This window comes from Lepeophtheirus salmonis, chromosome 7 (assembly GCF_016086655.4).
Source record: "Lepeophtheirus salmonis chromosome 7, UVic_Lsal_1.4, whole genome shotgun sequence".
NCBI lineage: Eukaryota > Metazoa > Arthropoda > Copepoda > Siphonostomatoida > Caligidae > Lepeophtheirus > Lepeophtheirus salmonis.
In genome coordinates, this window is record NC_052137.2 from 703,018 (window position 1) to 730,348 (window position 27,331).

The 27,331-nt window shown below is 31.7% G+C and overlaps 2 protein-coding genes across 12 annotated transcripts; one reads left to right on the forward strand and one right to left on the reverse strand.

The window, feature by feature from the left end:
* Positions 1 to 176: 176 nt before the first annotated feature.
* SCCRO (defective in cullin neddylation 1 domain containing SCCRO) lies at positions 177 to 9,383 on the reverse strand. Of its 6 annotated transcripts, none has more exons than XR_011781188.1 (6): positions 8,833 to 9,337; positions 2,042 to 2,108; positions 1,808 to 1,976; positions 938 to 1,151; positions 646 to 874; positions 177 to 393 (listed from the first exon to the last, which is right to left on the reverse strand). XR_011781188.1 is itself a non-coding variant. In XM_040717146.2 (5 exons), the coding sequence occupies exons 1-5, from the start codon at positions 9,148 to 9,150 to the stop codon at positions 710 to 712; spliced, it is 933 nt and encodes a 310-aa protein (XP_040573080.1). In that variant the 5' UTR covers positions 9,151 to 9,383; the 3' UTR covers positions 177 to 709. The 6 variants fall into 6 exon arrangements, 3 of the variants coding, with proteins under 3 accessions (XP_040573080.1, XP_040573081.1, XP_040573082.1); XR_011781187.1 differs by having other exon boundaries at positions 177 to 414; XR_011781186.1 differs by having other exon boundaries at positions 177 to 433.
* Positions 9,384 to 11,128: 1,745 nt separating this feature from the next.
* Positions 11,129 to 26,584, forward strand: LOC121121168 (peptidyl-glycine alpha-amidating monooxygenase B). Of its 6 annotated transcripts, none has more exons than XM_071890202.1 (14): positions 11,245 to 11,512; positions 11,646 to 11,775; positions 12,791 to 13,273; positions 15,597 to 15,934; positions 17,452 to 17,685; positions 18,448 to 18,928; positions 18,992 to 19,347; positions 21,201 to 21,713; positions 22,965 to 23,151; positions 23,207 to 23,450; positions 23,516 to 23,915; positions 23,966 to 24,184; positions 24,444 to 24,686; positions 26,191 to 26,584. In XM_071890202.1, the coding sequence occupies exons 3-14, from the start codon at positions 12,798 to 12,800 to the stop codon at positions 26,373 to 26,375; spliced, it is 3,876 nt and encodes a 1,291-aa protein (XP_071746303.1). In that variant the 5' UTR covers positions 11,245 to 11,512; positions 11,646 to 11,775; positions 12,791 to 12,797; the 3' UTR covers positions 26,376 to 26,584. The 6 variants fall into 6 exon arrangements, with proteins under 6 accessions (XP_071746302.1, XP_071746304.1, XP_040571967.1 ...); XM_071890204.1 differs by having other exon boundaries at positions 21,201 to 21,335; XM_071890205.1 differs by having other exon boundaries at positions 21,201 to 21,335; positions 22,989 to 23,151.
* Positions 26,585 to 27,331: the final 747 nt, after the last annotated feature.

Sequence of the window (27,331 nt, forward strand, 5' to 3'; positions counted from 1 at the left end):
GTTTTACATATGTTGTCTACTAAGTCATATCAGCGCCCATCATTTATCCCATTTCAAACGATTATTGCACACCGTTGTTGATAAAAGTAAACCTAGTGCATTTACCAAGTTGCAAAAACTGCAATTTAAAATTTATGAGTTCAATATTAATATAAATTCAAAATAGACAAGGAATATTTGTTTTTAAGTTTTTATTGATTTTTAAAACCTCTGTCTTGGGGTTGTGTGTTCATTCAAGGTTCAACATCATTAACATAATATAAAATCAAGTAAATAAGACAATTTTTTTGGTTCTTTTCTATTTTTTTAACTATTTCCCTTGATATGGGCAGCATTTTTTTTACTTAATCATAAAAGTTTTATATCTGTATAAGAGAATAATAATACGAATTCCTGAATACAGCCAACATAGAGCTAGGCAAAAAGTACATGTCTCGAAATATAGAGGATATATTTATAGTTATATTAGTATTAATTACAAAATTGCAACTTCATAACAATCAGTTTACAATGTAAATAAGCAATTTATAATTATTGTATCATTTAAAAGTTTTATCACATAAAATAAATCATTTGAGTTATATGCCTAGAGACAATGTATAATAATTATCCACTGACTGTATCATTTTTGCCAAGCTCTACTACAATATTCTTTCGGAAGAATGATGATAGGTTCAATGTAGAATAGGATTATGAATGAATAGTTTAATTAGATAGTCTTGGAAATAATTGGCCTAGCATATTCTACAAAATCGTCTATTAACACTGGCCAGGCCCCTTCTTCGTCGTAGTTAGTCAAATCTTCATTAACTGTAGTAGCAAAGTCGAGTAGTAGATTCCATGTATCCTTCGGAATCGATCGTTTGTGATTTTCCTGCAACATGAAAATAATAAACAATATGTAATACTTTTATATCTATGCATCACAAAAGCATACCTTTAAGAATTTACTCCATATATCTAAGAACTTGAATCGTCCTTCCAGAACTATGTTCCAATATGCTAAGGCGAGATCAAGATCCAGTCCTTTTTGTCTAGAGTTTTTAGCGTAATTGAAAGTGAATTGATAGAAATCTTTAAAGATATGAGGATCCACGATTTCTTTTTCCAATGAAGGTAATTTGAATTTTAATTTGTCGATCGAGTCACACCTACATAGTATCCAGGGCAAAAATAGTAATAATAATGGAAAAAAACAAAACAAGAATAGAGCGTTGTCACGCGACGTCAAAATTTTGATGTACATTTTGGGGGTCTAAACAACAAAGTTTGTTCACTACGAAAATCCTATTTTCATCAATATTAAGGAAAGAAATAGTGAACTATAGGATATTAAAATCGGATTAACAAATAGAAGGATATAATAAATATTTTATCGCTCAATGGCCTTGTTTCATTATATATATGACCCTAAAAAGTATTCAAAATATGTTATTACATCGCTACACCACAATCTTATTTCCGTGTTGTAGATACACATTAACCATTATAATGGAAAGAATAAGATTTTTTTAAACTATCCTACTTTTCTCGGCCCTAATTGATCAAAATAAAAAACTGTACAAATACTGACATTTGTAGATATGACTTTGATTATATTCAAACATCAAGTGATGTTTAATGCAGGTATGAAGGTTTTTTTAATTCTTAAAGGGACTTGATGGAGTTTCATCAGGATATCTTGGAGGTTTGTTCATTTTGTGTAGTCAAAAAAGCAAAAAAACTAAACTATGAGACCCCAAAATGGTGTCCCCTTCAATTATCTGACGTCAGTGAATAAGGCTCACAAGAGAAATGCGAAAAATACCCTAAATTTTGCATGCCATTGGTAAACTCTTCTTTGGAGAACTCGCACTGTTGGGCAGCTTTGAACTTCCAGGCCAATAGGAGGACTAACCGTGAACCAGGATCTAGTTGTAGGTCCTCCAAGAGCCTCACGACTCCGTCCATACCAATTTTCGAAGGTTCGCTCGCCTCTGCAAAGGAAAAGGAGGAAGAGATGGGATTAAGTGAATAAAGAGCGCTTTTGCGACTTTCGTACCTTTGTATTTGGCATAGAGTGATTCGAGCTTTTTGCGATCGATGGAGGAATGAGATGAGACCATGGCCTTAGAAGAAGAAGAGGATGAATTAATAGAAGAGAGTTGATGGAAGTAGTGCTCGAGAGCGGATTGGAGATTCCAGTTATGGGAGGCCAAGCAACGAAAGGCCGTATCATCGTCCGTTTGAGTCAAGGTCAGAAAAGCGTAGTAACTCTCCCTCTCCTTAGTCGATGACCTCTGCTACATAATACACACAACACAACACAAAACAAAACTCCTCAATTTTCTACATTCATTTAATTTTGTTATTTTTATTATTTCTCACCATTACGCGAATTCTTAATTCATTTCTTCCTTCATTCTATTGGGATATTTATTTTAAGATTACAGTAGATACAAGAGACAGCAGTACGAAGTAACAGCGATCCCAACTGATTGAAAAAACGAAGGAAAGAAAAATCTTTCACCTCTCTCTCTCTCACTCTCTCTTCCTCCTTCCCTCTACCTCTCTACCACCTCCTCTCTTTCTCTTTTTCTCTCTCTAGCTCTCCTTAGTACACATATACAGACGCTATGTACACTACTCAAATATAGTCCCCCCTCCTCCATAAAATACACAAGCAGCAGTACTATATACAGCTTATTCTTAATTAATAGTACAGAAGCAAAGTCATACTCTGCTCCCTCCCTATTTTTCTACTCTTGTGCTGTATCCATGCACGAGTATCTATCTCAGTTCAAAATGAAATGACACACACCACAAAACGCACAATTTCACATCTACCTTATGATTAGTGCCCATGTTGGGTACAAGTTGCAATTTCTTCGTCTTAAATGCTTATTGAATTACAATATCGGGCATTCTAATGACTCAACTATACTATCATTTCATTTTGATCTATTCAAATGGCATGCCCAATATGTATTTATGCGATATATAACCCTGGGCATTGCTACTTTATAATGTGCTCAAAATACTTATCCTTTAATTAAAACTATTAAAATAGTTATAAATGAAACCCCATTAATATATCGATCCTCCATGAAATATTCAATTATTGCATATTCCTCACCCCAAGTACTCTGTAAATCCTTAATCTAAAATTATTCAACTCTTTTTTTTGGTTGCAGCTTCTGCAGTTTGCTCATAAAAGTTGCAACTTGTACACAACACCTACATACCAAGAGCCAATAATAGGCTAATGATGGAAATCCAAGTGAACCTACTCCATAATAGGAATATTATATTTCAAATGAAACCATCTTCCATTATTTATATTAGTTCACAAATTAATGCAACGATTAATTAATAGACTAACATATAGTCCTTATTTTTAGAGGAACTTTTTAAAATGTAAAAGTTACTCTAGTCAGAATAAAAAACAATCTTGAAGGAAAATAAAGAAAAGGAGAAAATCCCAATTTTTTTTTTTACTTCATGTAAGTATTGAGAGTTTTCACGTAACGTATGCATTGTTCATACCGGCCAATGTGGGGGTCTAAAATACAAAGTTTCATAAGAATAAAAACTCTCTTTATTTTTGTAGTATTAACGGGAATAGTCAACTATTGGATCACGTCAAAATGAGAAGTTAACAAATAATAAAAGGACTTAAAACTTCGAACTGTCGATAAAAAAAAATCCCTCTATTACCTAGTTGAATTACATAGCTGATCCTAAAATAGTGTATCACATCGATATACATTCTTATTTGTAGACACAAATAAATAATTAAAATACAAAAAAAATCATTTAATTATCCAACTTTTTTTTGTCCCTAATTGATAAAAAAATAATACAAATTTAGACATTTTTAGAGATTTTCAGCAACTATTAGTTTTATTATATTCAAATATCAGTTTTTATTACATGTAGTAGTATTCAATGCAGATGTTAAGTCTTTTTTTATTTTGAAAGCCATTTGACAGAGTTTAATTAAGTTTTATTGGGCATTTGTGTATTTTATTTTGTAAAAATATGAACTTTGAACCCTCATTCAATTAGGATGTAATTACGGACGTTAGTGAAAACGTTCTATACATACTTTATTATTCATATTTTGTAGACATATTTGAGTCAGTTAAAGGCTTATTATTCACATTTCTGGCATGAACTAAGATACCCAATAATTGTATCTATAGTTTAAAACTAATATTTGCTTAAGGAGGCATATTATGGCCCCGATAAGGTATTTCAAACAAAATTGTCAATTTCTCATTCCCTTATTGTGACAATCCCTTTTGGTTACTCTAAGTGCAATTTGCTACACATACTCAGGGTTAATAAGAATTACTTGTTGAGAGAAATTGAGGATATTTCGTAAAAGAATACAAATTTAATCCGCACTCAATTTTGAGAAAAATCATTCTAGCTTCCTTTTGTGTTGACGGATTACATATATTGAAATGTAATTGTCAATGCCAGTCTGCTCACATGATATTATCCTATAGTACATCTACCTACTTCGTGATGACTAATTCATGAAGAACCCGAATCTACAGTTCAACAAACCAAACTCTGAATGCAAAGATACCATACGGGTCGAAAAGTAGAAAATATTTAATCAATATTCCAAGAATAAAATATAAAAAAAAATAAATACACCTTTTATTATTGTAACTTCTGCATCATTTTGTTGCAAGTATGTATAAAAACAAAGAAATGGATCGATCAAAGGAGAATTTAAAGGAGTGTTAATAAATGTATCAGCTTGAAACGATAGGGTAGTAGAGTAGAGCTATTTATACAAGTTCTTATGATATTTTTTTATTGTCTCATGTCCCTAAAAATTTGATTGAATCAACCAAAATTGCATTAGATCAGGTCGAGGGCTGTAACTCAAAAATGACAAATATTAGGGTTATTGATGGATATTTTAAACACAAATATTGAAATTAGTTATGTGTTAGTCCTTATCTAGGACTGAAGACTGTCCAGTTCAGTCTTTGATGGTGTCACTCAACTTTATTTCTTTTCTATTTTTAAATCAGTAGTGACTGTCCGAAGGGTCCCAAGGACTGATAGGTCCAGTCCTAAGGCTGGACTGGACTGAATAAACAAGGACTGACGTAACACTACTTTTACGCATCCTGAGGTTAGTGCAAAAGTGACGTAACTGACAAAACCATATTTTATGGTTTTATCTGACTTTAAGGGTATACAGAACATATTTATGACCGGTAAGTTTTTAGGATGACTCTAGCAGCTCAAAGTGACGTAACTGCCTGGGTCTCAAAAATCTTTAGTGCAAAACGGGCAAAAACAAAACCCAGAAAATAGACAATTTGGTGCAAAATCAACGTAACTGATTGGAACGACTATAGACTAGGACAAAATTTACGGCGTTAAAACGTCATAAGTGACTTTTCCTATGAAATAATTAGTATTTGACTTTTTGTAGTAAATAAATTATGATGTATGTATACAAAAATCCGTGAAAACTGATTTCAAATACATTAAATTAACTTATAGCGGACATACCTCAGATTGAAAAAACGATCAGTTACGTCATTTTTGCACACCCCAACGATATTGCGTTCTCATACCGTTTTGATTTTTTACAACTAGAAATCGAACTTTGATATCTAATTATTTATTTTCTTGATATTTCTTCATAAAATTATCAACATTAATGGGTTGATATACATGTGGCACGTCAATACAAAATCACGTTAGAAGGATTTTTAACAAAATTGAGTGACAATTAATGATAAGATTTATATTTTTTGACAAATTATTCTGATGAACCCTTTGGAGGCACCGCAAATTGCAATTAAAGCATCCAAATTGATGGACACAATAAAAGATTAGGAAATTCGTATATTTTATTTGAAAGGCCATATTTTGGCCAATATCAGTCAGTCTCTTTAAGTAAATATAGGTTCTAAGCTATAGTTCAAACTCTTGGTATCTTAACACAAACTTGAATACAAAGCCTATAATTGACTGAAATATATCCATGAAACATTAGCCTGTTTATATGAATTCCAAAAAATATGGGGTTTTCTCCTTTCCTAATTTTTAGTTAAAGATAGTTTTATGTTGATGCACAACACGTTTATTGATATAAATAAATTGAATTGTACATTAAAGCTTTAATTAGTTAATATCGCTAAGAAAATAAATTCAAAATTATCAAGGAAGATTATTTTATAATATTATTAAAATTGTATTTACCATACAAAAAATGAAAACCTTAAGCAAAACCATTTTGTTTATTTCCCAAATTTGTTTTTCAGAATTATAAAAATTCGGGCTTTTTTAAATAAACTTTCAAGACTGAAAAATTGGATATAGGCACATTAAATTGTATATTTCCAAAAAATATTTTTTAAGTGCTTATGTAAGATACTTTAACAATACAATACTGCTCACTGGAACTTAGCCAGATATCAAGGGGCCGACAAAATCTGTCCATTATGAAAGAAATCCGCCTTATTAAATTAATTATAACTAATTGGACGCCTTAACAGAGTACTAGAAAAAATTTCCTGGGTGCATGTGTACTTATACCCTAGACATGTCATATTCGAGGGAATTTTTCAAAATTGAATAGAAAGTTATTTTTTGAGTGACTTATTCCTAAAAAAAAAGGGCATAATGACAAATAGGCGTAGGAGAGGATATATTTGCTGACAAACAAGATCCCTATAAAAACTATAGTGTTCATCACTCTCTCATACATTTGAATTTTCACATCCCGCATCATACCTCTATTGTTCCAATTTTTGAATTTTATGCGAGTCCAAATAAAGTCATATTTAAAAAAATAATATTTCGGGCGAGTTACAGTAATTTTCAGTAAATTGTAGGGCATAATTAAGTCGAGTTATTTTTCGAGTAATACTCGGATCCAACATTAGTTGGGACATATTTCAACTACATTCAATAGAAATTCCAACATCATACATGATTAATTAGTAAATGACATGACCTAAGAGATGTCTTATTCTATTAAGGGAAACAAAACCTATTTTATTAACAGATATCTAAAATTTCTGATATATTTAAATTTTAGGTATATATATTTTAAAAAATCTGAACAAAACATGAATAATAAGTTTTAACATAAATCTAGAAAATCCAATTTCTTTTTTTACCTCATAAATATTAATTTGGTCGACTATGGGCTATATATTCAAATTTCTAGGTCGAGACTTATACGACTTTAAGTGTAATTTGCAGCGTCTCCAAAAAATGAATCAAAATAATCTTTAAATAGAAATTAAAAATCATCCATTGATGGATATAAATGTAATCCAGACTCATTTTTGAGAAAAATAATCATGGATTGCTTTTGTCTTGATAGCCCACATATCAAATAATGGTATAGTATAACATTTTTTCCTTATTACATGATCTTTAAAACTTAGGAAAATTGAGCAGTTTGAAGATACTGAGGCAATGGATGAGACACAAAGACTTAACCTGTCGAATATCAATAAGATCACTATATTATAACATTTATAGAGTACGTACAAAAAATCAATTCCATCAAAATTCATGGAAATTGATATTAAGCACATTTCCAACAACAACTTTTGAACTAATAGGTGAGCTTTTATCCTCCTTCATTAGTCATTTAGCAACAGACGATCAAATATTATGACTAAATTGTAGCAGACTTAAAATAAAAAATTTGGAATTGCTAATGTACTTGGCTCATAACTTGAGGGTGTTAAAATGGAAGTAATAGTAAATTTAAGTACATATAATCGAAATATCGGATCTAAACATATTTAAATATGAGCCCATGTCTAGTATGTATTTACAAAGATGGATAGATCCATTTACATAAGTTCATCATATAATATGAAAACTTACTATTTCCTTGATGTGTTGAAGGAACTATTAGGATCAAAATGTCCTGTCTGAACATTTCAAAATGGTTCAGGAGAGACAAAATCAGACTTTTGGCTCTCTAAAATTAATTTTATAGCTAGTAAATTAAAAATTTGCCAGAATGGACATTTTTATAAAATTAATAAAAATTACAATTATAAGAGTATTGAAAAAATTATTTTAATATACAGTTCAGAATTAGATGAACATGAAGGTCGGAGTGATAACTCAATTTTTAACAATTGACCAGATTGAACATTTTTATTCTAAACTAGTGATTTGACGATATACATTCAGAACGCCAAATGTAATGTCAAATCAATTTTTGACATTTAATAGAGCAATATTTTCCAATTTTTACAATGAAATGTATCTGAGAAATTTATTTTAAGTGTCTGAATTTCTTTGTTTTAACAAGTATTATCAATAAATATCAGACTTTAAGGATGACATAATGTCATTTTTGAGTTATGGCACTCAAACTTGGATTTGTACAATTGTTGCTTTTTGATTAGGGATGAGAAAAGTAGGATAATTAGAGAGAAATATATAATTGTTTCCATTTGAATAGTTAACTTTTATCTACACTATGGAAATAAGATTGTTTAACAATGTAATTACATATTTTAAATGCATTTTCGGATAAGATATATAATATAACTAGGCAATGGAGGGATATTTATTTGATAGAGGTTAAAGGTTTACGTCCTTTTATTATTTGTTAACCTCTCATTTTGACGTGATCCAATATATGACTATTTTCCTTGATACGAATGAAAAAAGGGTTTGAATTGTTCATGTGCCCAAAATGGCGGACATGAACAAAAATGAGTGTGATATGACAGGCCTCTCGTTGATTATGATAATTGCTACTAGATAGGACCTCGACTCTTTGGATCTTTTGATGATATCCTAGAAGATGAGTAAAAGAGACATGGAAGGTCTTACGTGCTGATGGAGTGAAGGATGTTGTTGCTGCTGGTGGTGATTATAATAGTGTTGGCGTTGGTGATGTTTGGAGGAGGAGGAGGAGGACAGAGTAGGAGGTAATTTGGTCCAGGAAGATGAGAAATGAGCAGGATCCTTGTCCAGACTCTCCTCCACATTCGACGACGTAGTCGTCGTGGGAGTATTACCCGTAGTTCGAGCCCGCTTGCTCAGACTCATTCCTCCACATTTGGAACGAGTCTTGTGTTGAGTGAGTCCTCGAATCCCTTTATAATACTTTCGACAGACCTCACAACGAATCGGCTCCTCACTCTCCATGATGATGATGACTTCAAGCAACTCACAACCTCTCAGACACTCTCTCACACACACACAAAATATTGAATTGGATGGCTCAACGTCTACTTCTACAATTAACTACTTCAACTCCACTCTTGTTCTTCTTGTGAGCTCCTGGGCCGCGGAACTCATTCAATATATTTTTTTCATAACAAATAACGCCACTAATCAAATAAATATTCTTCAACACGCGCACCAACTCCATAAACTATAGCCACTTTCAAATTGTATTTGGTTCGTCATCACAAAGAATGAGATTTCTCAAAATTGAATTCTATGAATTATCGGCTATTTATATCAACAAATTATTCTCATAAACCCTTTGGATATGTTGCTAATTGCACTCTTAAAGTAGTCAAATTCATCGTCACAATAAAAGAATGACAAATTGATAGATTTTATGTAATTGACGCGCACATATTAGGGGCAATATCATCTCCATAATCAAATAAAGTTTCTAAACTATAGCTAACATTCTTGGGTACTTAATTTATCCTACAAATTTGAAGAGAGCCTATAATTGACTTAAATATGTCTATGAAATATTGGGATGTATGTATATATTATGAAGAGAAAAAATTAACTCGGATTTTCTCCTTTTCTTTATTTCTGTGGAGGCTCCTGACATCAAAATTGTGACGTTACATGACAATACTCTATTCTGTCTGTCAGTAATTATTTGTCCAGTTATGAAAAACTTATTTCATACTATAAAGAAGTGGACATAATTACATATAGAGTTTTACAGATAGGAAAGTACATTGAACGAATTGTTCATTTTAATAATTCATTAATCAAGAGTCTTACTCTTATAAAATAGTCCTTTATTTTAAACGGATCGTTCTTCAAAAACTTATCACTATTATAAATATTTTTTAATGAATAACAAAATTTTCATAGCTTCAATAAATATTATGCGAAGTTTTAATGAGATAATAATTATTTCACCCTGTCAAATTATCTAATTTGTGTTTAATTTACAATTTAAAAAAATATTTTCCAAAAGAGTTACAGGATTGGGTATTGTAGATCCCTATAATATATATATCTTATAGGGCTCTGGGGTCTTGCTCCTTTGACTGAAGAAAAGGCATATAATTTGCCATAACCTACAATATTCTGCATTTTAAAAATTACAGTATTTATATCTATTATAATATAAACCCGGACCGTTGCTAGATTTCCTCATTAGGGGGATGAGCCCCAAAAATTATGTAATACAATTATTTATCTAAATAGGTTTTTTATGTATATATATATAGGATTAAAAAGGGGCTAGTGTCGCGACTGATGTAAGCCTAATTAGGACGTGTAAGATATATATTGTATAAAACATGATGAAATTTCAACCTTACAATATATTCATTAATAAGAGTTGCGTGCTTTTATAATATATTGTTTTTTAGTTATTTAAGACATATTGAATTAGATATATGTTTATATATAAACGTTACTTAAATTTAGTTGTAGCTTATTATTTAAAACAAAATGGCGAAACGAAGACCACGTGATCAATATTTGTAAACAATTCGGGTCATAGTGATACTTTTTTTTCTCCAGTAAATGTGTATTTAATCAAATCTAACTACACAGTATTTATGAATTTACATACCTTTTTAACTTAAAGGGTAAGGTAAATTCTGCAAAGGGAAGAAAAAGATGCTACGGCTCGGCATAAGGAAAAATGATAAAGTCACGTCATCCGTAATAGTATTATAAAAAGTCGACATCTGTTGACAAAAAATATAACTTTACGACCATTTATCTCCTAATTCCTAACTGACAAGCGCGTTTCGCAACATTGTTTTAAAGAAATGAATGATGATACATATTTTAATGCCTGTAAATCATCTATGAAGAGTTTCTCAGAACTCGTTTCATGCTTCTTAAATAGAAGGACTAATATTGACAATATCAATAACCAATAAAGTATTGGAATCTTTTCTTTTTTGAATTTGCATTATGTATTGTACAATCAACAGAGAATATTGCGTACGCCCTTTAAATTAAACTAATTCTATTTTTTAGAGACTAAATATATATATATATAATTAAAGGTACAAAAATCCAGGTATATAAAATCAGTCCTTTCGAATGTGTACATAGACATATAATTATTAATATATGTGTTCATAAATTCTAAACGAGAATAGGAACGCACTTGTGATAATAGTAATGATTCATTTTTGAATCTTATCTCAAGCCATTTTTGTTTCATCTCGTAAACGTTTTGTGTGTGTTTTTTGTTTTTTAAACAAAAAGAGAAATTATAATCTCCTTAGTCCTATGCAGTAAGATCAATAGCTACAACAACTTCTCTCCGTGGATTCAATCGTATGAGGCAAGCATATAACTATAACACTATTGCGTTTGCGCCAATCACAGTTTTGAAATTGCTTTCTTTTTTTTGTGCCATACATATGACGACATACATTTTTGGTCGATAAAACTCCAACCTGTTACCCACAATATAGCAATTATACCATTCAGTTGTTCTTTCCATAAATGCAGAGAATGAAAAGACACCTATCACCATTGAGTGGCTCTAAATACCTTCGTTTTTGAAGATCTTAAACATCTCCGGATATTTTTCTTCAGTATTAGGTAAGTAACTAATCAATTCAAAAGTAAATTAGAATCATTTTTCTCAAAATTGAATATGAATTACTATTGTATTATTTATATGGACGACAATTATTGTTCATTTCTGTTAACTAATGATTCTGATAAACCCTCTGAAGGCCCTATAAATTGCACATAAATTAGTAAAAGTTTGTGAGAATAAAATTAAAAAAAATTGCAATTTATAGATTTAAAAAGAAAAGAAAAAAGAAGCCATATCGTGGTATAAGTTTCGTAATTCTAATGATGGAATCAAAGCTTAGTTAACATTCTTGGTTATTGCAACTCAATACAAGGACTTTAATTGATCAAAATATGACTATAAACTATGTATATGTATATGATATAAAAAATTAAATATATTCTATTCCAAAAAATTTAACTTTCTATGAAAACTAAAAGTTTTTTTTAAATTTTCCGACGAAAAATTTAATATTTCATTTTTTTTTCTAAATTTAATATTAGAAATGTAATTTTTGAAATTTTTTATTATTTGGTTTTCTTTTTTTTTGAGAACTGGGCATTTTTGAAATTTTTTTCCAAAATTTTTTTATTTTTGTGAATAGTTGTAGATTTTTGAAAAAAAATTAAATATTAATTTGTATATTTGAATTTTTTTCTCAAAAAATTCCAAAAACCAAGCCCCCAAAAAAAAAATATAATCCTGTGAACGCTTTTAACTATTATTTAAAATAGTAAAGAATCGGTATCGATAATTTTAACTAAAATCGTATCGGAATCGGCATGGGGATTTTTTTTTAATAGTCCCATCACTAATATTCACGTTATCTCTTTTGTGGGAGTAGTAGCCTCTGGTTTGACATTCAAACATTTGCCAAATTTAAGAAAAAAAAATCATTTAAATAATAGTTTGAAATGCTATCAAATAAAAAGTATATTTACCTATATATTTGATGAAATGACAATCTTTTTGTAGCAATCTGTTTAATGTTCCTCTTCACTTAACCTGTGATTTTAAAATTCATCTTTTTTTTAGTTTCATCATGATGTATCTGAATGTAGTGATTCTACTTCTTTGCATTGTCCTTGCTGGATCTGTACAAGAAGAAAATGTAGAAATTCGCATGCCAGGCGCAAAACCCAAAGGAACAGACTCTTATCTCTGCTCTGGTTTCAAAGTCGAAAAAACCTTTGCTATTAATAACAAAAGTGATTCCGTTTATGTGACTAAGTTTGAAGGTCTTGCCGTAGCTTCCAAGGCTCACCATGTTCTTCTATATGCCTGCAGTGAGCCTCCTAAGGAAGAAATATGGGACTGCAGACATCACTCCATTTGTCATGATTATACTACAATCATGTTTGCATGGGCTAAAAATGCAGAGCCTTTGAGTATGCCTCCTGAAGTGAGCTTTAAGCTGGATCCAAAGGAGCATAAATTCCTCGTTCTACAGGTTCATTACGCTCATGAGTTACCAGAGTTGGATAATACGGGAATACACTTCCGGTTTCAACGAGAAGAGTAAGTTTCTTCTATATTCTATTTTTTTAATTTTAACTCCCTTGCTGTGATATAAATTTTTTATATGTTCTTTCAATCCATATGTAGTGAACATTAAATTTTCTGTTGATCCTATCCCCAAAACTTGTTCATTGTGTTATTGTAAATCAGTGTATCAATCAAAAATATTAACATCTATATTCTATAGGTTGCTCAACGCTTTTAAGGTTAAGAAAATTAGCGATTTTTTGTAGAAAATTTTCACTTCTTCTAACATAATCATTCAAATACATTGACAGAATATTTTTTTAATTTAAAACTTTTTTTAGTTAAATAAATTAACTAAAAAAAAGTATTTTTACAAGTTTTCTACAAATTGTCATTTAGCTAATTATAATGGAAGAATGGTTAAAGGCAGGGATGGGGAATAGGCTCATTTTTTTTACAGCAGTATCATTGGAGGACCACATGACCATTTTTTTAAAATTATTATTCATTTATTTGCGAGCCACACTGAGTGAGGACGAAGGCTGCTCTTTTCCCATCCCTGATTTAACGAAAAATAATAAATAACACGGCGTTTCTTCACTAACACACGCTATTTTGTTGTCAGCTGTCAATTTTTCTGTTTCTAAAGGGACTGCTTGATGTACAAAAATAGTCACTTGTGCTCCCCCCCCATCCAGGCATAACCTGAAGGAAACTCAAATTTTTAACACTAAGAGGAAGTTAAATTTCTGTCAAAATAATTAAATTACTCCCTGGCATCCTTTTCTTATCATATATTGTGGTTTCTTTGAGCTTGGATTTTTCACATTTCATATTTTTTTCAGTCATAATCATTGTTTAAAATCCTATTAGGTTTTGCCACAATACTAGCGCCGTGCCGGACGTTAAACAGTCCCTATTCCCCTAATCAGTATTCTGAACGTTGATTGGTTTAATTAGAATTAGGTACTTTTAATCTGTGAACAATTACCAATGGTTATTGAATCATAATTCCATGATTGGAAAGAATTGGCTTATTACCAACTTAGTTTAGTCCTTAAAAATGCAGAGGAAAGGTGGCATGAAAAAATAAAGATAAACTATGACATATGTACCGTTTATAAGGCACATTCTCTTCTTATTTATTTAATTTAATCATTTATTGAAGAAAACATTATGTAATATTGTTTTTCAGATTTAAATCTTTAATGATTTCAAAACTTGATTACTAGCTTCAAAATCAACGATATATATATAATGTTTACTATAATCAAACTTTTTTAATGTAACTGTAAGTAAAAAAAAAAATAACAAACTATATATTGATTGTCATTCTGATGAACAGAGTATGGATTCAGTACTGATTGCATTATGTCATTGATTTAATTTCCGCCAAATATTATACAGCTCATAATTTCAAATATTGACATTTCATTTCCTTTTAACAGTCTTGAGTCATTCTGTTCTAAGTGAATAATTATACAAACGTGTCAACATAAAACAGTCTGTAATTGTTTTCGTTCAAAAAAACCAGTAGGGTAAAATAATATATTAAGTTCTGCTATTCAAATTATTGATTCGTTGAATGGAGGCCAGGGTTTTTAACTGTTCTATCACGTGTGGCCAAAATTCAATACACAATGTTAAATATAAAAATAAATTAATTTTGACTAAAAAAACTGCGTAGGTCTTATATTTTAAATGGGAACATCATAAAAAGTTCAAACCCTTACCTATAAGATATTTTCTGATATAAGAGTACATAACAGTAGTATTGTTTCTGTCTTTATTTCGTACTGAACAAGGTTAATAGAAATACAGGATGATACCATAACCCTTTTTCTACAAATGTTTGACATCCACCTCGTTTTTTAAGAGTGACGCGAATGAGTATAACTATTACCAAGAATAGCTATATATACCCTTCCTTGGCTGTTATTGTTAGAGCACCGCGGTTAACCTCTATGACGTCAAGTATGTCTGTCCTGCTTACAGTCAGTACGGTACATCAAATTGAAAATAATCTTGTATTTCTATTAATCTTCGTACTGAAGACCGCAGTTCAGTTCAATTCAATCTCAGCCCTGAAGGACTGGACAGTCTCAAAAACAGGTCCCAAAGACTGATAGGATAGTTCCTAAGACTGGAATAGGCCAAATAAATAAGGACTCACACAACCCTAAATAATGGCCTTTAAAAAACTTATGAAGTAAAATAGCCAGAAAAAGAAAAATCCTTTTTTTCTCAATTTCTTTTTTTCTTCATCCTAGCCTGGTTTACTATTGATAGTTCATACATGTAAGTTTCCAATCAATCTACATAAATCATTGATTTAAAATGTAATTACTCCTCACAGGACAAAATATTCAGGTGGAATATATTTACTAGCCCGTTCCTTCTTAAAGATTCCTCCAGGAACACCTGTAGTACATGGTGAGATGAATTGCAAAGTCAAATCAAATATTCCGTTACACCCTTTCGCGTTCCGCACCCATGCTCATTCCCTCGGTGTTGTCATCACTGGATATAAATATTCACCAGAGAAGAATACATTCATAGAAATTGCTAGAGGAAATCCACAGTGGCCTCAAACATTTTATCCTATTGTGAATAATGTTTCATTGAATTCAAATGATTATCTCGTCGCCAGATGTACTTACAATTCAACACTTAAAAAAAAAGCTGTTTACATCGGTATATATATAGATGGGACATTCTTTGCACAAGTCAACAAAAAAAAAAAATCTTTTAAAGTCCATATTCAATTCTAACAATACTTGACGCGCGGATCACGAATCTGTCATTAGTTTTTCCGTAGCAAATCTGATTTTCGATTTATGTTTTGTATCTATTATTCCTATTAGTCAAATGGAGTTGCATCGATTCGATATAAGTAGACATTTGAGTACTACTACACTTAATCAATTTTGAAGTAATGAAATTGAACTAAATATATGGATGTGTATAAACATGTCCTCGAAAGCGGGAGCGGCTTTTTCTAGTTAGTAATCTGAAAGGGCTTTATTATTTTCCCAGGCTGCCATCATAATTATTTCATTTTTGAAGACATAACATCTAAGTATAAAGTAATATTAGTGCCTGTACAATTGAACCACTATCTGACCGCCCATATTCGGGCATATCCAAATTGTCAGGATTACCGCATTCATTTTTGGTCATATTTTGTGTATCAATGTCAATATAACATAATAAATGTATATCTTATTCTCTAAGAGCGCACCTACGCACATTGATAGTGTGTATTTTGGGCATGTAAAAGAGGAAACCGAAAATCAACATGGTAATCTTGACAATTTGAAGAATGTTTTGTAGGAGAACAGCTTAACTCTCATGACGTTTCATTATGTCAGCTACATTCAGCTGTGAGAGGGAGAAGGCAATAAACAAGGACATTGGGAAGAATTACTCTGATGTCGATCCTCAATTCTTCTCTGAGTCTAACAAGGATATACTATTATAACTTCGGAACAAACCTTCAGGGTTTCTCTCCGTCTTTTATGAGCACAATCGAATGTTCAATCAGGGTTTGAATTTAATTGAATGTAGTGGGAAAGGAAGTTCACTTACTAGGTGTTAAATAATAATGACAACAAATAAGGAAAATAAAATTCATGCTTCAGATAACCTATTAAAAAAACAGCCCAGCTAGAAAATACACACTAACTACATCACTATAGATTAAGTTCAAGAAAATAACCTATTTGAGTGCGTTGTCTACTGAGCTTCGTTGTTTAATTTATTTTTACCTTTTTTGTAGGTTTGACACCATTTTTGAGTAGGACAAAAGTGAATAATGGACATATACATTACTTTATTTTTTGCAAAATTTGAAGCTGATTGGAAATATGTGCTTATATTTATATAACGCATCCGATCGTGAGAAAATGCATTTATGTAAAGGTTAAAAAAACCACTATATTTATGGTTTTGTTTCAAATGGAATAACCGCTGGGGTTTCAATTGTTATTACGCCACAGGAGTGTCATTAGAGAACCTATCGAAATTAAAAAAACAAAACAAAAACCTTTTAATCCAAAATCTTTAAAAAAGAGATTTGGTACGAAAAAACTAATACAAGATTATCAAGTACTATTAGAATTGAATATGTAATTTAAAACTTTGTTTAGTTGTGTTATTATTAGGGAAGCGAAAAACTCCCTTAAAAACGACCTTTTTTTGTTTGTTATCAGGAGCTGAATCTGACGATGAAATGTGTAATTTGTATTTGATGTATTACATGGAATCAAAGTCTGCAGACACAATATATTGTACGGATGAACAGAATCCAGCGATTACGAAAATAATACCCAAAGATTCGGATACTCCATTACCACCAAATCCAAAGTTAGAACATATAGCTCTTTACGATAAAAATACCTCTACTACCAAACATGGACACAGAGGACATCTCGATGTATCTGATCGTAAGTATTCGGACTAAACTATATATGGATACTATAGTGGCCCTGAATTTTTTCATATAAAAATCAAGAAATAGAAAGTTTGGATAATATTAATCAATAATCAGAGGAATAAATAATCTTCCAAAAGTTTTAAAATGACTTTCCTAGAACGGGGTTATTTTTCAAAAAGAAAAAGAAAAAAAGGAGAATAACTATTGGGCTACTGCGTATAACGCGCACTTTTTTAAAATTAGATGTCTCCCTAAATATGATTATTTTTCACAAAATAAGAAGAGAATACATATTGCTGTACCGCGTATAACGCGCAATTTTTTCCTCTTCATATTCAAGGCTGTAAACACTATTTATTTTTAATGAATGCCTCACCTACATACTACAACTGAATAGGGGGGGGGGTTGCAATTACGGCCCTAATTTTGTCATAAAATCTAGACTTTTTTTAAAGCAATTTTGAAAGGGAAAAAGTGCATATTTTTATTAAACTGTACATATTTTTATTTGTGGTCATTCGTTAATTGATTTCACAATCAACATTTTTCTATTTGATGGGAAATTATCATCGAATGTTCACTAAAATTCAAAGTGGAATAAAAACTTGGGTTAAATAGTGAAATTTAGAAACTTCCACAGCGATTTACAACCTTTTAGGATTTGTCAATCTAGTCCGAGCTTTTTATTTCTTCATTTTATATTATCAAAGTGAACATTTTTAGACTATCTACCCCAAACGTTATTCATTAAGTTTCGCTTTACTGCTTACAGAAAATATAATCAATCCACGTCGAAAGGGTGAACTAGAAGAGGATTTAGAAAAAAACTACAAATTATCCTCCATCAAAATGCCTGGAGCTATTCCAAACATGGTCGATGATTATCGATGCGTGGCATACAAAGCATCAGCTTTATTTCCTGAGATCAAGTCGAAGAATCGAGGTATGGTTCACATCATGGGCTTTTTAACTGATGCCAAATCAGATAAGGCTCATCATTTAATTGTAAGCCATTGCAAGGTTCCTAGAGGAAAGGAAGGGGAAATTTTTCAATGCTTACATCATGGAATGTGCTCTTCGAAAGACTCCAAGATAATGTATGCTTGGGCTAAAGATGCGCCTGGAATGAATTTACCACCGGATGCAGGGTTTACTGTACAGGGTGATGAGTATGTGGTTCTTCAAGTTCATTACAAACACCCCTTACAAAATCCGGATCACACTTCTCTTCAACTCAAATATACGTTGAACAAGTAGACACAATTCTTTGATTTAAAAATGAGCAAACATATTAGTGACGGTTTTTTAATTTTCAGACCGAGTTTTAAAGCTGGAATGGTACTCTTACTCCGTACTTCACTTACTATCCCACCTCATACTCTTAAAACATCTGGGGATGTCAATTGTAGAATAAAAACAGAGGATCCAATGTATTTGTTTGCATATAGGACCCATGCACATACTCTTGGATCTGTGATCACTGGATATCAGTATTCTTTTGATACTAAAACGAAAAAGAACTCCTTAAATCCACTTGAAATTGCTCGAGGAGATCCGCAGTTACCTCAAACATTTTATCCAATGGAGAACTACGTGGAAGTGGAAGATGGGGATATTCTTGCCGCACGCTGTACCTATGACTCTAGCAACATGACAACCACAACGCAAATTGGTAAGGGCTATGTTATTAATCGGGATGGGATTTTTGTAGAGTGCAAGGAAAAGGCGGGAGCTGTATTTTGTTGTTACTGAATTAAGACACTTGTTAACAACAGTTGAGTGCTATATATATGATTTTGGAGGGTTGAAAAATAAGTTACTCCAAAAAAATGAGAACCATCAACATTTAAATAGTATTAGTATAAGGAAAATATGTTAATTATATTTACATAAATATATTAATATAATATGTATGTGGAAAATATTTTTTCAAAGAGATGTTTTAGCACCAGGACGGTCTATTTATGAATGAACAAAATGAGAAAAAAGAGCACACTGTTTCTCCTTTTTTAATATCTATACGGTTTTTTTTTTTTCAATAAAAACACATCTGTATGGATGGGCATACCATAGAGAAAAATAACAGCTCTAAGAAAAGAAAAAGCGTTTGGTGTTATCGTTTTTTTTCTTCATGTTTTGTTCATTTTTGAATAGATCACCGTGATATTAACATCTCATTCTAAATAATTCGTATTATGTAAGAAAAAAAGCATATCAAAACAATAATAAATAGGTTCAAAGATAATTTTACAATATTGGCCTTCCACTAATGTTATTTTGAATGTTGAAGTTCTCCTCTCCATGGCAGTCATATATTTTTGCTCTACAAAATCATATAACAGGCAGATGAGGTTAACAAAGGTCTTAATTCAGTAGTATCATAGGTTTTGCTACCACTTTCTTTTCGTGCTTTCCAAAAAGGACATTCCTTAACATATAGTAGAACCCGCTTAAGGCGTCAATCCATGAATTGGACATTTATGAAAGCACATAGTTTTAATATAATTTATTATTAATTTGATAAGGCAGATTACTTTTTTTGCAGACGCATTTTGTCAGTCTCTTGAGATCCGGATTAAAGCGGATTAAACGGGTTTTACTATAGTAAAGATGTTGTGAGTTAAAACAAAATGAATTTTAAACAAAAATCAAGACAAAAAATGTCAGAATATATTTTTTACTTCATCTATATACACAGACCAATAATTCATAGACATATTTCGAACAAGTAAAGACTTTACATTCAAATTTCTGGGATAAGTTAAGGTATTTAAAATTTATTTAATTTCAGATACTTAATTTAACTCCGATATGAGGCTTTTAAAAAACCATCAGTTGCTAATTCAGGGGTGTCTGTAGGATTATTACTATGATGATGATGATTATAATTATTATTTTTTTTTTTGGGGGCAATAGAGGAAATAGGTTCTTGAATTTTTTTTGAAAATTTAAATTTTTGGAAATAAATTTCAAAAATCCACAAGTATTCACATAAAAAATATGTTTTTAGAAAAAATATTTCAAATCTGAAATAATTTGAATAAATCTACAGGTGTTCACATAAAATAATTTTTTTTGAAAAAAATTTCAAATATTAAATTTTTTGGTGGAAAAAAAATTCAAAAATTTAGAGTTATTTACAAAAAAATAATTTTTTTTGGAAAAAAATTTCAATAATTATATTTCAAATATAAAATTTTTTCAATTTTATTTTCAAAATTAAACTTTTTATAGAATTTTTTTGAAAATCCATAGTTATTCAGAGAAAATTAAATTTTTTCAAATTGATGTTCACAATAAAGGAAACATAAATTGATAGATTTCCTTAGTAGTCTACCATATTGGAATGCATATAAGTATCTTAAATAAAAAAAAAGTTTTAAGCTAGTCCTAAATTACTTGGGTATTGTAACTCGTCCCAGTAATTGGAGTACAAAGCCTATAATTGACTCAAACATGCAAAAAAAACATATAAAAAAAACAACAACAACATCAGCAGTTATTCTTTTCTCTTTTCAAATTTAGGTATGACTTCTGGCGATGAGATGTGCAACCTATACTTGATGTATTATTCTAAAAGCGACCAAGATTTCATCATTTGCTATGATGAACAAGAGGGGAAGTTAGAGGTGCCAAAGGACTCATCAGATAAGATTCACGGTAGATTAAAAAGACAAGCAATTTCTTCTCCCTATTCAACTAACACAAATGGTGGAGGTGGGGCATATGCTCAGGTACCCGTCTACGGGACTTCGTTGAATGGATATCCTCCTCCCCCTGGAGGAGCATATAATTCTTTACCTATGTATCAACCAATGATCCTACCTCATTCTTATATTCCAATTCAGCCTCCCCCTGTTTATATTCCACAACAGCAATATACTAACACTAAGGCCCAGTCTTTTGACTATAGGGATGATCTTCCTCCGAAGGCAGAAATTGTAGAGGATGAGATCCCGAAGCTTAAAGACAGGAAAAGTCCTTCATCCACCTTCGGAAATACACTCTCACGAAAATCTATCACTAACAGTTTAAAGAGTACTTCTTCTTTCTACTTATTTAACCTAAAGATACTCTAAGGTCGGGTCACTGATAGGGGCAACGAAGTTTACGCCTCTCCTCTTTTTGTTGTGTAATGCAACCTTTCAATTTTATAAAGTAAAATGAAGAGGGGAAGAGAGTAGACAAAAATGAAGAATACTTTATAAGAAGAAGTGAAGATGAGACTTTCACTTCTTCTGAGAGTTATGCCGTCACTTTTTTTTTTTTGCGTTTCTGGTATTGTACCCCTTATAAGTGAAGAGTAGATTCGAATCCATTCTATAAATTTTTTTTTGTCATTATATAGTTGGATTGAGATAACAACTTGCAATTTAGATTGAGTCATTCCATTTCACTTGGAGGCGAGGATCTGAAGTAATATCTTTGACGATAGGAAAATGTGATGTTTGTCCACTCTTCCAAGTATTTCAATGTGACAATATAATGACAGGATTTTTATCTGCTCTTCACTTATTACCGGAACCATCCCAAAATCCTTCATAACTCCCCAAAGGAATTAGAGATGTGGCTTTACTTCTTCTTATGAAGGATTTTTCATTTTTTCTATTCTCTTTCCCCCCCTTTTTCATTTTCCTTCATATCAATTGAAAGGTTCCGTTAAAAATTGAACACAAAAATTCGTTGAGGAAAGAATCGTAGTCAGAAAAAAGAGGAGTGGCGCGCACTTATTTGTGCTCATCAATGAAACAACCTTCCGGAAAGAGGAGGGAAAAATTGTTCATTTTTTTTGCTCACATTATTGTTAGGGATGGGATATTTGTAGAGACAACAACAGTTTTATTCTCCTCACGCTCTACAAAAGCCCCATTCCGCAAAAGCACTTTTTATCAAGGGTTTGTGAGTTAGTGAACATAATTTACATATTTATTTTATGGTTACAGAGGATTCTTTCAATCCTCTTTTCTCCTCTTTTCTTAGAGTCTCTTCTTTACTTTAACCTATCAAACAGTGTAATTTTAACGTCATTTCATTCCTATTGTTACTTTTAACAGTCTGGAAATGAGTAAAAATCCATAAAATTGCACTGTTATTTTTAGCATTAATAACTTACTAAAACTCACTTTGTCTATGTTTAAGCGTCAATATTCAGAATAACAATAATTAATATATTTTTTGAGGGCTTTTGCTCTGGCTTAGTAAGAAATTCTTTCTAAATGAATAACTTTTCCTTCAATCATTTTCTTCTGATAAAAAACAATTGCTTAATAATAATTACAAAATATTTAGAACCCAAAAACATCACACGTCAAGGTAAGACATTATACGACTCTGATCTACATCCCGTTCCCAATTGGCCACCCAAAGCTACAAGTGACATATTTGGACAATTATCTGGTGTTTCTTTGGATGTTCACGGAAATGCCGTCATTTTTCATCGTGGTGATCGAAAATGGAATGCAGACACTTTTAAGAGGTAATTGAAAGTGAGGGTTTTGTATTTATGATTTGTAAAATGTCGATTCCTTTAGGAACAATGAATATAACGGAGATCGTACGAAACCCATTCCCCAAAATACAGTACTTACTCTGAACCCGAATGGAGATATAATTAACGCATGGGGAGCTGACATGTTTTTCATGCCACACATGATTACAATTGACTCGCAAAATAATGTTTGGGTAACAGATGTTGCCCTTCATCAAGTCATGAAGTTTTCTCCTTACGGAGGTACTGGAGCAAAAAAGACACCCCTCATTCAGCTAGGCAAAAAAGTAAGCATATATAAAAATCCAAATAATTTTTAACTTGTGACATATTTTTCTATTTTCCTTAAAAGTTTGAGCCAGGAAGTGACAAATTGCATTTTTGCAAACCCACCTCTGTTGCTGTCACTGAGGACGGAAGAAACTTTTTTGTTGCTGATGGCTATTGCAATTCTCGCATCATTAAATATCAAGTACGTGTTGATTCCAACGGCTATCATCAAGTGAGCGTTGATGTCATATTGCATTGGGGTGAAGCAAATGGAGCTGGTATATCCTCCTCTTTAAATAACTATGCTTTTAATATCCCTCATGGTCTGACCTTGGCTGAAGATAAGGGCTTAATCTGTGTAGCAGATCGAGAAAATGGGCGAGTTCAATGCTTCAACATATTGAATGGTGTATTTGTTAAATCATATAAACCCAAAGTTTTTGGAAGTTCGATCTATAGCGTGGCTTATACTCCATCCAATGGTAAATTCAAGACTTGTTCACAATGAATAATTAATCAGTACCATTTCTAGGTGGAAATTTGATGGCGCTTGGTGGATACGAACCTTTCTCCTTCATTAATGGAAATAAACCCCAAGTTTATGTTTTAGACATTAACAACGAAAATAAAGTGCTTTCTGCATTTGGGAAAGATGTTTTACAGAATCCACACGATTTGGCAGTCTCAAAAGATGGAAGCAATGTCTATACTATCGAATTAGACCCCTATAAATTAACAAAGTTTACTAATGGTGAGATGGGGGGTATTCCCGTAGAAAAAAGTTATGATTGGTCACTTTGGGGCTTATTTGGAAAATATATTTTTTGAAACACCAAATAGGCTCCAAAACTAATAGCTACTAACACTCAATTTATGTATAATATAGTTATTTAATTATGTACAATCAATTATACGACATACGACATCCTCCTAACTGATTTGACATAGGACGAAATACTTTGATTTATTTAGAAAGCAACACAAAAATGAACTATGATTATTTGATTTAGGAAAACTCCTTGAAAACAATGGACCAGATGCTCCTCCGAATATACCACCCACAGAGACCTTCGAAACAACTCCTTCATCCCTCACTGAGCATGCAAAGGCTGTTTTCAACAAGCACATAGAAAATCTGGGCAGCTATGTTCCCAAAACTTATATCACCATAGTGGCCTCAGTCCTATCCGCCTTGTTGACCCTTATTTGTAGTTTTTGCATGATTTACAAGAAATGCAAGAAGCGGGGGAAAGGTAGGGTGAGACTGTACCAGAGATAAAGTAATACATAGTAGATCGGACTCTCCCCAAAATAACGGCAGCAGGGGCCGAGTGCACCAATGGTCGTAATATTTAGTGATACATTGCGACTGCTGTGTGATGGTGGCATGAAATTAAGTGATACAACTGGTGATAAAAGAGAGGTTGAATTGAGAGAAAATGGATTTAAAGGCCTTAAAAGCGAATAATTCAGTTTTAATTATTCTACGTTGACATTTTGAATACAAAATGGTTCCAGTTCGATTCAAGATAAATATTATCTTTTTAATTAGTTATAATTATTATTATAGGTTGACAAACTGTTCTCTTTTTTCCGGACGCGTTCTCTTTTTATATCCTATTTGAGGCGTCTGGGGACTTAAAAAAATCAAATTGGAGTCACTCTGACTATTTATTTTCTTGCTATTATAATAGTGCAGCTGTAGTTACTCATTTATTTCATGGCTGAATAATGGAACTCTAGATATGTTGAATAAATACGACATTTTTCCTTTTCCCATATGAGTCAATTTTTCTTTTGTGTTGTACGATAATAAATAAGAGTAAAATGAGGACTGAATATATTGTGCTAAACATTTTTAAATGTCAATACACAAAATTTCAGCAAAGATTGGTCTTCCTCACATTTTATTTATTACAAATTTGAAGCTAAACAATTATTTTTGTCAAAAATTCCGCACAAAAGAACACCTAACTTACAAAGGATATAATTATATGTGTTTATTTTCATAGAATCACTGACAAAAAATGTATCTAAATACAAATTATGCACTAACAACGGTATGAAGCTTATGTAAATATAAGCATCTAGGACTAAAGTAAAAAAAAATATGCAACTACTTCACTCAATGGATAATTTACTCGAGATATATCTTGAACTTAATATGCGTAGGTTTGTTCCTTGGTTGTTCCTAAAGAAGGAGATATACATACTGCAATTGAACTTCAAAGGAAATTCCTTGGTCAGATGGTGCAAGGTTTATGGAAATACAAAGATTAGACCATCATGTAATCGAGCTTGCTAGAATTTTCAGTTTGATGTACCATACCGACTGCTGGGCAACACAGACAGATTTTGACGTTATAGAGGATAACAAAGGCATATGAACAGCATATAATACTAGAAATTATATGATTAAAGGTAACAGTATACTATACTCTTTGACGTCACTATTAAAAAGCATGATGGAAGTCAAACATCAGTCGGAAAAGCGTTCTGGTATATCCTTGTATTTCTATTAACCTTGAGATTGAGTATTTTATATACTATAATGTTTACTTATACTTAATCAGTGCAACTCTATCAGACCGATAAAAGGAACATTAAAAAAAAAAAGGGAAATGACGTCGATAGACCTCCATGTATCTAAAATTCCATGACTGAGTAGAACATCGTCCTTTTATATTGCTTTATCTCTGGACAGTACATTTTATTTTTATTTTCAATTGACCCATCACTAATTATTTACATCTGCAGGAAACATGTCACGAAACAAGGTTCAAAATTCATCCTGGAAAAGTAAAAAATCATTAGATCTAGGGGATTTCCTTGGAAGATCAAAATCCGGATTCACACGCTTAAAGACGGACGAGCATGACGAAGACGCATCGAGTGAGGATTCAGATCTGGAGGATTTCACAGTACCTGCTCTCAATGCATAAGAAAAAAAAAACGTCGAAGAAGAAACCATATATAGGATTGTCGATGGCATTTATTATTGCGTCATTCATTTACTTAATTAAAGATAAATATGAATTAATATATTTTATTTTGATTTATTGATGGTTGTTGTTAAGTTTTAAAAAAGAAAAAAAAAATACTATTTGATTATTTTGAAAAGGTTTTGAAATAAACTCAAAATATTGACTAATCATTCAAGTGGTTTTCTCAATTTCAATATGTTGTGTGTAGGGGGAGGGGGAGGGGATGATTCAACATAAAAACAATCTTTAACCAAAATCAAGAAAAGATAGAATCCTAAGTTATTTGTTTACTGCATAAATATATACACCATGCAGACAATGTTTAACCACGAAGTTTGAGTGCTTGCAACAGCTATGGATGTGCAGGTAAGAAGTTAATTGTTGTTTTGGTGGCTAGCCAGAAGTGTTTGGCGTCAGGTGAAGAAATGGGATCAATCAACAAAGTATTTATTACAGAGTGTCCTTGTTACGATCCAGGGAGGACGAGAGAATGTTGAGATTGCAAACTTCTTAGAAGATCATAGTAAGCCCTGAATTGAGAAAGTTGCATCAAAATGATTCTTCTTCATGCCATACTGCAAAGAAAACCCTGATCTTGTTGACAAAATTTCTTTTTTTCTTTTTTGGACCACGTGTTTGGTCTCCAAGCTAATCGGACCTCAACCCTACGGACTTCTCTGTGTTAGGCGCAGTTGAGCAAGACACCAAGAGATCCATTTGCAAAACAACATCCGAGATGATGTCCGGAATTCGGGAGGAATGGCTCCAACGTTGCCCCCTTTTAAATAAAATATATCAATTTTTCATTCTTTTATTATGACAATCAATTTTGGCTACTTTAAGATCAATTTGTAATACACACAAGGGATAATAAGAATAATTTGTTGTTAAAAATGGACGATAATTTGTGGAGA